The sequence below is a fragment of the Crassostrea angulata genome, chromosome 7 (genome assembly GCF_025612915.1).
Source record: "Crassostrea angulata isolate pt1a10 chromosome 7, ASM2561291v2, whole genome shotgun sequence".
Taxonomy (NCBI): Eukaryota; Metazoa; Mollusca; class Bivalvia; order Ostreida; family Ostreidae; genus Magallana; species Magallana angulata.
In genome coordinates this window covers 45543005-45558650 of record NC_069117.1, presented here as the reverse complement: position 1 = coordinate 45558650, position 15646 = coordinate 45543005, and the positions used below count along the sequence as shown (strand labels likewise).

The window sequence follows — 15646 nt, the reverse complement described above, 5'->3', positions numbered from 1 at the left end:
GTAAATTTATTCTTGTAAAAAAGATAATCACTTTAATTAATTTATTAATTAGATTTACTTTCTTTATGAATATTTTCTTTATGAATAGTTATATAAATAACGACTTTTTAGTAAGCCCTTTGTCTCCCATTAAAATGGTTTAGTTTGACCACTATGTGGCAAAAACACCAGCTATCATTGCACGTGGTACACCATTTATGTGAAGATTTACTAGCTGTTAGTGCAAATACTGACATTTATTATGAAAAAATGATAGTAGATATACTTAGTTGTGGGTTATAAAATGTTGGTTGAAATACCTGTGTACAACATAGACGAAATGAACTTTACATACAAGATTAGAGACAAAATGCCTTGAATATGTAATTTTGGGTGTCATCGCAATGTTTCTTTCTTTTAAAATGCAAAGTATGGATCTAATTTATCATATGAACTGATCAATTAAAAAAAAGACAGAATTGACAAAATTCATACTGCTTCTAGGAAAGATGAAATCAAATGTTTTTTCCACTGTATATTATCATAGAACACATTATACTAATTATAATTCCGATTTATTCATCGATGGTCCTATACTTGAAACTGTACATAATCACAAACTCTTAGGTTAGACGTGCAGAGAGTATTTTTAGTCACTATTGAATACTTGTCAAACCTGTCAAAATTTTCAGTAAACAAAATCGTGAAAGCATACGTGAGGACAATTTTGGGGACACTATTGCAAACGCGTAGATATTGGGATTGTGTTGTGTAGTGCTTTTTGCCTTGTTGTATAAAGCCAATATCCGAACACTAAATACAAGCTAGTATTCTATTTCTAAGAATAAGTTTATAGTGCCTGCATTTCAGTTAATCTCTTTGAGAGAGAGAGAGAGAGAGAGAGAGAGAGAGAGAGAGAGAGAGAGCAATGCGCTGTTTCAACGTCATTAAGTTTTTTTTTTTTTAATTTATAAAACCAAAGCAATATATTTTGTTGTGCGTTTGTTAATCTTCCATGTGTCTTAGACAACAATTTACAAAATATACAATTTTTGCGCAGAATTTCAACCGACTTGAGCACTATAAAGTGAATGGGTTTGTGCTGCGTTGAAATATGTGTCTCGTTGATGTTAATTTCATACGCACGTCACAGCTGACGGAAAGTGACCCTTTCACGGTTATAGTTCAGTTTGACAAATCGCTCTCACTCTACTGTCTCCTGCTCCACAGAAATATGGTCCTTCTGTCGTCGAAACACAAAATCGGAGTTTCATAACTTGGAATTTTTGCGACTAACGATGGAGGAGTCTAACTAATACGGATTATATGATAGTCGTTTAACTTTTCATGACTTCTTTTAGAAGTTGTTCAATTCCTGACTTAAAATGTCGCACCTGTATGTTATGTTATGCGTTTTACTACAAGGAATTTTTGTATTTTCCAAAGGTAAGTGTGCAGGTTAATAATTAACTTTATACATTACAAGAAAATGTTAATAAATGTATTTTCGATCGCTTATCCATGTAGTATAAGAGAAACTTTTAGTTTGCAAAATGTGATAATTTTTTTTCAAAGGAGTTTTTTTAATGACTAAAAAAACCCGATTGTTTCGTAATTTTTGCAACAAAAGTATGTATTTACCACATGGTTCAATGCATTACAAAATTTGATCGAACAACTTGATCTATGTAAATTTAATGCTTTCCTGTAAAGACAGACACATATACAGAAATTCCAATTAATTATGTACAGTATTTCGATTATGAAAACCCCCTTCAATTTAATCTCTTTCTCTTGTTTCCAAATTTCGTCGCAATTTTCCATTGTGCTAGACATACGAGTAATTTGTATGTAAATTGGGTGCTGCATGTGTTTTATGTCTGTGAGAAACTACAGGTTGGAATGCATATCACTTGCTAAGGTGTCATATATCGTTCATGCATGAAAAAATGTGCTTTTCAAAGTTAAACACAGAACAATTGAAAAGGGCGAGTAGTGTAATGTGGTGTGGTGCGGTGGGGGGGGGGGGGGGTGTTAATAAATTCTTGAAACTTTCAACAAAAACTAGAAGATGGGAACCTATTCATTTATAACTTAGAAACTGGCGTTTTTATGATCAAAACACCTGGTTTTTGTACTAAAAAAAAGTAGATTGTTTTGTCCTTCTCTTTTGACCACGCGAACACGTGAATGGAGTCCTTCCTGAAGAGATAATGGTTACCCCCCCCCCCCCCCCCCCCAATAAAAACCCCTATACTCTCCTTATCATATATACATGTAATCCAAAATCTTACAAATGTCAATGTGTAATATTGATAAGACATCAATGAGTTCTATATCCCACGCCCACCGCTGTAAAGCAATGAATGATCTGATGTTACGTGTAAATAATGTGAAGGAGAAGTGATTGCTGGCAATTAAGACTACGTAAATTTTGTACCTCTTTTACTTTAATACAGATATAATCTGTGTATATCTTTTTTACTATACACAATGTACAGTTCTTATTATAATCTACAACATTTATTATACAACGTGGGAACGAGAATATTAATTTTTGCATAATACCGATAAATTATCCAGGTATATATATATATCTTGCACCTGGCCTCTGACCCTAGATCCCACACGTGATGGGGAAGATTTGCATTAATTTCCATTTTATCTCATTATCTTGCAAGTACAAATGACAGACGTAATTAATGAAACGTAGAATGATGCAGTTTTAATTGTTGTCAACAGTTCTAACATATCTATAGATATACAGACCTAAATCTAATAGGTACAACCAGAACATTTTTCTTGCCATTACTTTTTAAATATACTAAATTGATTAACAATATATCATAATTATTCTTAAGATTGATATTCATGCTAAAAATCCTCTAATAAATAGTCATAATTGATTCATTAAAAAGAAATAATAGTTTAACTTTTAATACTGTCAAAGACGATCTTATGCACAACCAAAATCAGTCTGGTGTTGCAGGTCGTAATTTTATCACTAATATTTTACAGACAGTTGTGTTAAGTTTGTTAATTATAGAAAGAGAATACGAAAAAAAATGGCTCTCCTTTGTACAGAAGGTGTTATTTGTAATGCTACAGAAAGAACTGTCGGTTTTATTGGTCATCTGATACAATTATCCCGACAGTATGGCATTTATAGAGTCGTAAACACGTGACAGAATGGACACAACCCAAGGATTGCTAATTGGGAGGCATTCAGCCGAGTGCATCAGTAGCTGGCGCAATAATACACTGGTTATTATTCCTATTTAATGACCTGTAGGGAGCCAAAACGTCCAGACAACACGTGTGCAGTGGTCTTTGTGAAAAATGAATTTGCATAAATTGTTTTACTTGAAAAGCCACATAATTTTCTAAAACTCGCGTATTTTATGTTATATGTCAAGAACAGTGATTTTGTATCTTTTATGCCTATGATATTAATAAATTATTTCTAAATTAAAATCTGAATTGAGAATGACAAATCATACATGCATGTGCTGGTAAACTGAGATAATTGTATTACGAAGATAAAACACTCCTCACCCTTACACTCACAAGCATATTACACAACAAATCTAAAAATAAACACTTATCACTATTTTGATACAAATAACCTTGTTTATATCGACGTCCACACCTGTCCTGTCTATAGCGGTCACCCCCCCCTCCCTTTCTAACTAACCGGAAATGTCATCCTTATCCGGCTTCAAAATTAGGTGATCAAAATGGCGGCAAAATCGACTGCTGAAACTGAAAATATGGACGGAAAACCATTTTATAATTGCTGTAAATAGTCTTGTAGGTAAACTTGTGAAAAACCTGGTAATTTTAATACCAACTTTCTTGACATGCATGAATAAAAAAGCTTTCAATTCATAATGCACGTGTGCTCACTAAATTTAATTTCAAACCATTTTAACGTGTTAACATCGATTAGCCCAGTTTACCATAGTACACATGGTACATGCTGATTATGAATCTTCTCTAAAAATATTTATATATTTAATTAGATTTATAACCTATGTTACCATGTAACTCGTCAAAAAATTGATGATTGGACAATGGGGTGAAAATGAAAATTTGTTTGAATATATATAACAGAAATTGACGGACAGTTAATGAGTGATTAATATTATTAACTTACAATGTATATATGTCGTATTTGGACTGATTTATTTTATGACTTTGGTTGCAGATATACAGGTGTTATCCCAGTCACTGTTGACTGATAAACACTTACCATGCTTACTGCCATATATATACATGTAGGCCTAGTAACGTACCTACATGTACATATACCTCTGTATTTCATTTTATAGACCCTTTATAGACTTCTCTCTTGAAGGGCTGATATACTTTGCCGAAATTTTAAGAGGTAGATAATTAAGCAACTTAAATGAAACGTACAATTGATGTTACGTCGATCATACTTCACAAAACGATGTCATTTTGCCCTGCAAAGGAGCAGTACCACAGTTACCATGAATGGGTAAATTAGAACAAGATGTGACTTTTTGAACACCACTGTACATAAATGCAGGAAGAAACAGCAAATATATGCTTGTGTTAACAATTTAAAATCTGGTATTTTTCTTTATATACTGTACATTTCAAAATCTAATCTTGCAAATTTTCTGTCTTACTTGCTCTTGCATCATTTTTGATCTGATTTACTGTAATTATTACTGATGTAATTTATTGTGAAATCTTGATCTTTTGTGTTCATTGTCAAGAAATTTGCAAATGACTTCAAATGTGTAATTTAATTGCTCTGTGATCTTTTCACAAGAGTAAAATGAAGTATAATACATTGTATTTGCCAAATACGTCTTATTTCTTTTAAGTTTACTAGTAGTAGGTCACATATTTTCAATACCGAAATTCATAAGACATTTATGGAGAATGGACTTATTCAGAGGTTTTTGCTCTGTAAAGATTTTTCTCTTTTTATCAACATTCATATAATTTGCCCTGTTTGTTTTTGTTCTTTTGATAAATTTTATTCATCTTGTCAATATATCAGGAGCTAATTAATGAGACCTATCTTAGGTATTTATGACAAATAGTACTTTAAAATTAGTTTATGAAATATATACTATGTAAAGAGTGGGTAAAGTTGTGCTCTTGTAACTCTCTGTGAGGAGGTTTCATCACTATATTATGCTATCTGAAATTTTATGTTCTGTAGCATTGTATTGCTGATTCAAATGAAGGTACTGGTAAGTCATTCATTTTGTTGTAATGTGTATTTTTTTCTTTCAATAGGTTGTGAACTACCTTGCAACAGTAATCAATTCCAATGTAAAAACTGTCGATGTATTCTAGAGTCAGATAAATGTAACCACATCAATGACTGTGGTGATAATTCAGATGAAATGGATAAATGCAGTAAGTATACACATGTATTCCTGAAATGTAAATTAGTTTTTAGCGTGTGTATATTCAATTTACCATAATTTATTTATTAATTATTGGCCTTCATAGGGCAACAAGATGATGGTATAATTATGAATCAAAAAAACATTGTACACAAAATACACATACAGTAAAACACGGTTATAGCGAACACGCTTACAATGAATTGACGCTTAGAGTAAAGTGATTTTAATTCCTAGTGACTTTATTACATGTTGTAAACTTGACGGATATAACAAATAACGATAATAACAAAGTAAAATAGTCCATCCTTGGTACTTTGTTATAAGCGTGTTTTACTGTACACAAGAGGGAAAAAGTTTTATGATTGAAAGGCATGCATATATACATGTATCATAATTATCATTCTATGTATAAGCTGAAGCTCAAGAGTAAGTAGTTAAAGGAGTCTATGTATCGACAGCTTACAAGCCCTGTTTGGGGGACCAGATGACCTGTGATAACTACAAGTGTGTGAACCAGACCAGTGTTTGTGATGGCAAGGACGACTGCGGGGACGCTTCAGATGAGAAAGGCTGTGGTGAGTACCTGATAAGGTTTTGCAGAGAAACAGAAATCTGACATTTGTTGTTACAGAAATGAAATTCTGTTATAAAGAATAATGCATTTATTATGGAGATTAGCTTTGTCATTCATTGTGGATATTTACCTTCCACTGCACTGGGCAGTAAATCTGTCATTTGAATTTTGTCAAACTCTGGTTTATAAAGTAGTTGATTTCCGTGATTAGAAAATCTTATATGAGTGCATATATTTAATTACAATGATATTTGTGTCATATGAAATCAATTCATATTTATCTGGATGCTGGCATAATAAAGTACATATTCCTTGTGCATAATGTATGTAAAACTGGTTTTTAAATTCTTGCAAAAGGACGTTTCCCTGTCCATTGATTTATGAAGACATAAATTTCTAGGTAAAATACTTCTGTCTGCATATTTGGGTTGAAATACATTTTGCATAAAAAAGGAATAAGAATGAAATCTTTGACTGTTCATTTACAGTGGTTCAGATGATCTTGAATGCTTGTTTGTTTAAATGCCTACACATTACACAAATTAAATATTTTTAATCTATATAACCATGATAACTGGACTGGCATTTTAATGACAATGAATTATTTGAAAAGCTTTACATCCATTGGTTAATCTGTTGGTAGACCAAGTGCTGTCCTATTCTTTCAAAATCTTATAAGCCTTTTGCTGGACAGACATCAAACTTGGTACACTTGGTACCCGAGCAACCCGACAGTAGATGACTCCTATCAGTTTTGAGGTCACAGGGTCAACTGTCAAACTTGTCTGGATATCAGTCAGTAGATTAAGTGTTATCCACAATAACTTAATGAGAGCCCTATGACACACATACAATTTTGTACAAGTTTAGGTACACCACAAAAGATCAAGTGTGAATAACTACCATGGTATGTAAAACTACTCTGAAATTAACTGGTATACAAAGTGTGGTCCACTTTGATTTAAGACCCCTATTGGTTTTGTGGTCAAATGAGTCCGAAAATGATACTGTAGGAACTGGCTCTTAGAGTAGGAGTTTTATTGAGTCACAAGGTCAAAGGTCAAGGATAAAACATTCTGGACATAGCTGACACAAAGATTCTGTCTGCTCAATATCTTGAGATCTCTTTGCATGCTCAGTAATTACTGGTAGTTAAAAACTGACCCTTTCAATCTTGTCACATGTGCAGTTGTTTTCAAAACTTCTTTTTTTATTGACATTTTGCTGAAGTAGATTTGCCAGACTGCAGTAATAACTCTATCATTCATGACCATTCATGAATGTAACAGTTGTGGAGAGTTTATAGAGTTTTATGATTGAACAGGAAACAGGAGGTTAAAATGTATCTGCCAGTCAGGCTGACAGGCTTGGCCTATAACAGGTCACCGATTGCCAGGTTACATGTCCAGATTGTGTGATGATTCCCATAAAATTGACCTCTTTGAAGCCGCCCATTCCAACAGAAATTTCAGCCTTGTGACAGACTGCATCATGCCCCTTGTTTTTGTATATAATACCAAAACATTACTCTTGTCGGTTTATCGGATTTCATTTCTTGATGTGTTATATCCTGTTTCTTACCCTTTACCTATCAATGATATTTTTTTGGTTCGTTCTAAGAAATGTCACATACTTTCAGTGACTCTAATATTTAACAGCAAGTGAATGAAGTGATATGTTTAACTTCAAAATTCTAGTAGTTGAATTATCAAAGAAACAAGTGTCAAGGCAGAAAATCTGTTGTCCTTCAATAGCTCCAAGACTATATATAATGTCTAATAGTTCAGAATCAATTTATTTACATATCCTATCCTTTGTAGTCTTTCATGATTATTCCTTACCATGATTTATTTCTGTTGATTATATTTGATTTTCCTATCATAAACATTTCATGACTAAAAATAAACCTGCCTTTTCTGTTGTGTATTTAGTTCTATGATGAAGTATTTTGAATTTGTCAGTTTATGCTCTTTCATGATCACCTCACAATGAATTTAAGGACTTGAAACATGCTTATGAAACATGTTGGGTTCTCATGATTGTTTGAACTATTTTCACACTCTACCAATCTGATTAATTAAAACAAGATCCTTGATGCTCTTGATTAGTCATATGTTACTAGTCTATGAGGTAACATATCATTAATTGAGAGCATCAAGGATCTAATTTTTAATCAGACAGTAGATTCTACAAAACTTATTAATACATCTTTTTCACTGTATTTCACTATTTTGAATATTAAGTGAGTGAGTATGATTCCTAGTTCATTTTAAAATGAACAAGACAGTGAAACAAAACGAAATATAATCAGGTATTTCATGGTTTTGAAATCTGTGCTTCATTCCTGATTTCAGATAGGGAGAAGTGTAGTCCCCAGGAATGGCAGTGTCCAGAGTCCAAGCAGTGTATCCCTATTGGTAAACTGTGTACTGAGACCTCAGACTGTCCGCAGGGGGAGGATGAAGGTCCCACCTGTAGTAAGTGCCACCACACCTGACCATCTTACACACTAACAATAGTATCTGTGTACTGTAAACCATATCCATATGAAATAAGTGCCAACACACCAAAATATCTACACACACTAACAATAGTGTCTGTGTACTGTAAACTACCTTTAGTAAGTGCCACAAGACCAACATCCTACATATATTCTAGCAATATCTCCTGTACAATGTAAACTACCTGTAGTAGAAAGTGGTTGGTGGATGTGGTTGAAAACGAGGGAGGGGTATGCCAAAACAATAACTAGAATGTATACAAGTTAAATGTTAAATTAAGTCCAATTTTTTGGGTTTTGGGGGGATGAGAAGGGGGTTGAAGAATTCAGGGATAGGGTTGTGAGTATTGTACATAGAGTTTTTATTCCAACTTTTGACTGGTAGGATAAAAGAGGTTAGCAGGTGTTTAGGGAGGGGGTATTTTACTGTACTTGAGATATATAATAAAGGTGTAAAAATTGATTGTTAATAGTGTAATCACGAAAATAAAAAAACCAAGCCAAGTGCTTTATTCAAAATTAAATACTTTAAATACAAGATGTGTGAGTGCTAGTATAACTAGATTTGAGAAGGTACATACGTAAAACTAGTTATCATTTACTGTAAGATAAATCAATCTCCTCTTCTAAGGAGTTTCAAGTCCTTCTCTTTACAGCGAATTACAGAATACCGGTAGAGTTTTCAATAGCTTGTTGGATTGCTCAATAGGGTATTCAATTTGGTCAGCAAGGTATCACATTAGGTTTAAATCTAGGTCATGTGATTACTCAGGTATGACAGCGATAAAGTGAGTTAATCTAGTAAACATTTGCACATTTGGGCCTTTTTTGTTTCTCCCTGTTGTCCTACATTACTGCTATAAAATTCTGAACTAATTAAGCAGTCACAGCACAAAAATACTCTTAGTGCTGTATGTTGCACCAGGAATTGGGGAACCAAAATGTCTAATGATTTTTTGCAGGAAGAAAATATCCCCTTAATTCTTAAAGTTATGCTTTTCTCTTTTGTCTGTTTCTTCAGAAATGTCTTTTGAATTAAATTTTTTGAAAAACAAAATTCAAATTACTCCAAGCAGAATTGATGCTCTATAGAATCCAGTGCTGTTCAGGTGAACATTCTTTTTAAAGGTCTATGAATAGAATAGCTAACAATAGGAGAGAGTGTTCTAGAGGTTTTCTTTGTGCCAAATGAATGGGTTGAGTGCAAAATAACAATCTACACTTGGGTAACCACAGGACCTAGATTTAAACCTAATGTGATACCTTGCTGACCAAATTGAATACCTTATTGAGCAATCCAACAAGCTATTGAAAACTCTACCGGTATTCTGTAATTCGCTGTAATGAAATGCCTCATTTACATTAATTTGCATGCACAAATGTACTTGTCTTCACTTTAAAATATGATATAAGCCCCAACATATACATGTATATAATAATTAAAAAACCAGAAACATTTGATTTATAAACTGTTGTGAATAATGTTCTCATTGACTTTATAAAGTCCCTGTGGTAATGATGTTTTGTGACAGAACACAGTCATTGCAATTCTGTTCGGTCTACTTGTATTTGGATGTACAGACTAACTTCGTTATCTCAAACTAGATGGGACATTTTAAAAACTTTGAGATATCGAGAGTAAAGTATTTAAACAATAAATAGTTGGGACTTACAAATCACTTCGACATATCCATTGTACTCCAGATATCAGTGTTCGAGATATCAAAGTTCAACTGTAATTAGAAGAAGAGTTAATAGGAGAAAAAACACCCATTTTTTTCCCCAGATCAATTATTAGAAAAGCTTTTTTAGCTCACCTGAGCCAAAGGCTCAAGTGAGCTTTTCTGATCACAATTTGTCCGTTGTCTGTCGTTGTCGTAGTCGTTGTCGTTGTTGTCGTCGTCGTTGTAAACTTTTCACATTTTCATCTTCTTCTCAAGAATCACTGGGCAGATTTCAACCAAATTTGGCACAAAGCACCACTAGGTCAAGGGGATTCAAGTTTGTTCAAATGAAGTGCCACGCCCTCTTTAAAGGGGAGATAATTGAGAATTATTGAAAATTTGTTGGTATTTTTCAAAAATCTTCTTCTCAAAAATTAATCGACCTGAAAAGCTTAAACTTGTGTGGAGGCATCCTCAGGTAGTGTAAATTCAAGTTTGTTCAAATCATGGTCCCCGGGGGTAGGGAGGGGCCACAAGAGGGGGATCAAGTTTTACATAGGAATATATAGAGAAAATCTTTAAAAATCTTCTTCTCAAAAACTAATAGACCAGAAAAGCTAAAATTAAAATGGAAGCATCCTCAGATAGTGTAGATTCAAGCTTGTTCAAATCATGGTCCCCGGGGGTAGGGTGGGGCCACAATTGGGGGATCAAGTTTTACATAGGAATATATAGAGAAAATCTTTAAAAATCTTCTTCTCAAAAACTGTTTGGCCAGAAAAGCTAAAATTAAAATGGAAGCATCCTCAGATAGTGTAGATTCAAGCTTGTTCAAATCATGGTCCCCGGGGGTAGGGTGGGGCCACAATTGGGGGATCAAGTTTTACATAGGAATATATAGAGAAAATCTTTAAAAATCTTCTTCTCAAAAACTATTAGGCCAGAAAAGCTAAAATTAAAATGGAAGCATCCTCAGGTAGTGTAGATTCAAGTTTGTACAAATTATAGTCCCCGGGGGTAGGGCGGGGCCACAATGGAGGGATCAAGTTTTACATAGGAATATATAGAGAAAATCTTTAAAATCTTCTTCTCAAAAACTATTAGGCCAGGAAAGCTCAAATTAAAATGGAAGCATCCTCAGATAGTGGAGATTCAAGTTTGTTCAAATCATAGTCCCTGGGGGTAGGGTGGGGCCACAAGGGGGGTCAAGTTTTACATAGGAATATATAGAGAAAATCTTAAAAAATCTTCTTCTAAAAAACTATTAGGCCAGGAAAGCTCAAATTTGAGTGGAAGCATCCTCAGATAGTGTAGGTTCAAGTTTGTTCAAATCATAGTCCCCGGGGTAGGGTGGGGCCACAAGAGGGGGATCAAGTTTTACATAGGAATATATAGAGAAAATCTTTAAAAATCTTCTCAAAAACTATTAGGCCAGGAAAGCTCAAATTTGAGTGGAAGCATCCTCAGATAGTGTAGATTCAAGTTTGTTCAAATCATAGTCCCCGGGGTAGGGTGGGGCAACAAGAGAGGGATCAAGTTTTACATAGGAATATATAGAGAAAATCTTTAAAAATCTTCTCAAAAACTATTAGGCCAGGAAAGCTCAAATTTGAGTGGAAGCATCCTCAGGTAGTGTAGATTCAAGTTTGGTAAAATCATGGTCCCTCTGGGTAGGGTGGGGCCACAATTGGGGGATAAATTTTACACAGAAATATATAAAGAAAATCTTTAAAAAAATGCTTTTAATAACTATTAGGCCAAGAAAGCTCAAATTGGTGTGTAACCATCCTTGGATTATTTAGATTCAAGTTTGTTCAAATCATGGTCCCTGGGGGTAGGGCGGGACCACAATGAGGGATAAATTTTTATAAATAGAAAGAATCTTTAAAAATCTTGTTCTCAAAACTATTAGGCCAGGAAAGCCCAAATTTGAGTGGAAGCATCCCCAGATCATATAGATTCAAGTTTGTTTAAATAATAGTCCAGGGGTAGTGTGAGGCCACAATGGGGGATGAATTTTTACATAGGAATATATAGAGAAAATCTTTAAAAATCTTCTTTTTAAAGACTATTTGGCCAGAAAAGCTTAAACTTGTGTAGAGGCATCCTTGGGTAGTGTAAATTCAAGTTTGCAAAATCACAGTCCCTAGTGGTAGGGCAGGGCCATGATGGCGGTTAGGGGTATATAGGATAGAGAAAAATCTTCTTACAGGTACAACAACAAAAGGGGCTTGGTATTTACCAAAAAAAAGAGGTGGATAAAAATTTGCAGATTTTCAATTTTTTTTAGCAAGATCTACTGTACTTAGTTGTCAAGATATTTTGATACTGTAATGCTAATTTGATCAGAATTAAGGCAATTGTTGCTCAGGTGAGCGATGTGGCCCCTGGGCCTCTTGTTTTTTTTTTTTTATTTCCAAATCATATTTACATTGTTTTAAAGTTTTTGAATAAGTTTATAGCAGATAGATAATCAGTCTTAAACAAAAAATTAATCTTGAAGACCTTGGTGCATACTGGTAATTGTAGGTTATTCGGCAGATTTTATATATGTGACCTTTGTCCTACAAAGACACTGAGATTTCTTCCTGTTACAAGAAAATGACAAGATCTCGCAAAAAAAGAAAGAAAAATGAACATTGTCATTATTCAAGGTTAATTCTAGTGAAGGCGAGCTGACTATTCATCATTGATTCAAGGCAGTTAGTAGGTTTGAGAACATGATGTGTGTAGATAGTGGAGTGTTTCCTCCATCATGTTGAATATTTTTCCTGGATTTAATGAAATTTGTAGCAAATTAATGGAAAATGATCCTACTGATGAATTTTTTGATCATGTCTCTTTCTTCTGTGGGCATAAAATTTATTTCGTAACTTAACAATGACAAATGATGATGAAACCTGGTATATAAACACAATACAGTGCTGGAAATTTTGTCTATTTGCATTCGCTTGTGAGAGGCAAAAGGAGTCAAAATCACACATGTAAATCACTGGAAACGTGTATTTCATAACAGTGCAAATGCATAACTGTCAACATTATACAGGGTTTTATTCTCCAAGCCAAAACAAAATGAGAAAGAAAATGTTATATCTCTATACTCTGGATCAAAGAGTTTGTCACTCGGTAGATATGATGAATGGGATATGGTGGGGATAAGGGTTGTATCAAACGAAGTTTGCCACCAATAAAGTTATTCAGAAATACACATGTACTGTGCTCTAATGGTGAAGTGAGTGGGCATGCATACAAACTACAGTCTTGGAAATAAACAATCAGCATTTAATAAAAACAAAATGAATTCAGTAGTTATGTAGGTTTTCTCTTAGCAAAGTAAAATTTGGACTTAGTACATGTAAATGAAGTGATGCATTGCTGTAAATGTAATTTTATTAAGAACAGTACAGGTAAGCAGGGATGGTCTCTTTGATGCTTATATGGTGTACATTTATTGCCTGTATATAATTCCGACATGTGTATAGGTATTAAAAGTAAACATCCAAGTCAAGATGAAATTAAAGAGGTAGAGGGATTTTTATTTGCAAAGCAGGTTGCTTCTGCTTGTGGTTATAATTTATTCTGTGGTTCAGTCAGCTCCGAACAAAACCCAGTAATTATGCAGTAAACATCGGACTCTGTAACTTTGCATTTTAATTGTAACGTTGTTGAGATGTGGTCATTAAACGACACATCGTAGAAGCACAAACAAATTAAGCTGAAAAGCTTTGTGTAACAGATGATGATACATTTGTTTCATTTAGAAGTGGAGCAAAATAAATTTCAAGGAAATGTAGACGTGTGGTTGATTGTTTCTTCAGGTAGAACCTACTGTCAGCAGCTGTCATGTGACTTCAGGTGTCAGGCCACACCCACTGGAGGGATGTGTTTCTGTAACACTGGCTATCAGATAGACCCCAGGGACAACAGGACCTGCATAGGTACATGTATCCCCCTATCAAAAGTTGTCGGTATCAAATTACATGGCAGAATAGTGTGGCAGGTCTCTGGAGCACCAAATTGACAAAAACTTAAATAATTGATAGTCTCTTCAATTTAAAGATACATATATCAACATTTCAATTATTGCATATGCAACATTTTATTTTTTGTCCACATGATATGCAACAATTCAATGAATAAGGTCTCAAATAATTGATGGTATCCTCAACTTTGATTTATTGCTCACATCAATCCATATGTTGAAGAACAATAATTTGTTTTATGATTTAATGCTCTCCTAAATTATGTACGTTAATAATAATGGATTAATGTGAACAATAATGAAATTGATACACACATTTATTTAATGGAATAATTCTGTTAGCCCTATTATTTTTATTTTCAATTTATCATTTTGATTTCCAGATTATAATGAGTGCAAAACATGGGGATCATGTGACCAGAAATGCAAAAACTTTGATGGTTACTACACATGTGGCTGTTACCCAGGGTACATACTGAACGGCAAGAAATCCTGCAGATCAACGGCTCCCCGTAAGATTTCTATGTATTGCTCTCAATTTCTTTTTGATGCAACGTAAAGAATGGACTCAGTATTTGCTTGGTGCATGCTTGCTTGTTATGTATATATAAACATGATGGTGAGAAGGTGCACAACAATTGTGATAGATTTTATTGGTTTTTATCTACATGTACTTACATTAAAAAATGTGATATGGAATGAATATGGGTCTTCTTTTACAACTTCACTAATGTCTCAAAGGAATGTGACCATTGATTAATGATTGAAAGTATCTGGGAAATATCAAATAATGTTAAGGAAACAGCATATTGTTGATATATTTTGCATATTAGAACACAGTAGTGAAAGCCAACTTAAAGCATCTGGACACAATGTCATACATGCCAACTTTTGAAAATCTCCATGGGGGATTTTACGCGCTGCGATATTTTCCTAGAAGGAAATTTCGCGGCATTTTGTCGTGTAATTGCTTTGTATAAACAATTGAACTCTTAGAAATTCATTTGTTTCTTTATCTATTTATCATTATCCTAATGTGTTTATCAAACAATCTCCTCTTTCAAATGAAATCATAAATAAAGTACATAACTTTATTTTCATATATTAAATCAATCTTTATTAAATCAATCTTTAAAATCTCAACAAACAATAAATAGTATGGTATAGCAGTTCAAGGAGCACTAAATTCTGCAACGCAGTTGGCCAACAGAACCTCTGCTCTTGTGACATCTACAAAATAAAATGAATAATTAATTAAGGTATTTTATGTATAATGACCACATTTTGTACCTTATAAATGAATGGTCTGATATTCTTAATCATGATATCAATAAGAATTGCATTGTTTATGTATGTTGCATATTGGAATAATAATTGAAAAAAGATCAGAGGAGAGAATGACAAAAGCATCTGGACACAACATCAAAATAAAGTTTCATTATCAAAGCCTAAGTTCACGGTCAAATACATGTAGTACTATTTCATGTATATACAGGTAAAAGATGAATGCATTTTGCAGATGTCATCTTTTTGACTAGAGATCCCCAAGTTTAT

At 33.7% G+C, this 15646-nt stretch overlaps 1 protein-coding gene across 1 annotated transcript in view; it reads left to right on the top strand.

The window, feature by feature from the left end:
* Positions 1 to 1207: 1207 nt before the first annotated feature.
* LOC128192715 (low-density lipoprotein receptor-related protein 2-like) overlaps positions 1208 to 15646 on the top strand; it is a 52115-nt gene continuing 37676 nt past the window's right edge. Inside the window, exons 1-6 of the mRNA XM_052865618.1 lie at positions 1208 to 1425; positions 5257 to 5379; positions 5831 to 5947; positions 8301 to 8423; positions 13929 to 14048; positions 14476 to 14604. Of these exons, the coding sequence (XP_052721578.1) occupies positions 1365 to 1425; positions 5257 to 5379; positions 5831 to 5947; positions 8301 to 8423; positions 13929 to 14048; positions 14476 to 14604 (673 nt within the window). The 5' untranslated portion in view covers positions 1208 to 1364. The remainder of the gene's footprint in view (positions 1426 to 5256; positions 5380 to 5830; positions 5948 to 8300; positions 8424 to 13928; positions 14049 to 14475; positions 14605 to 15646) is intronic.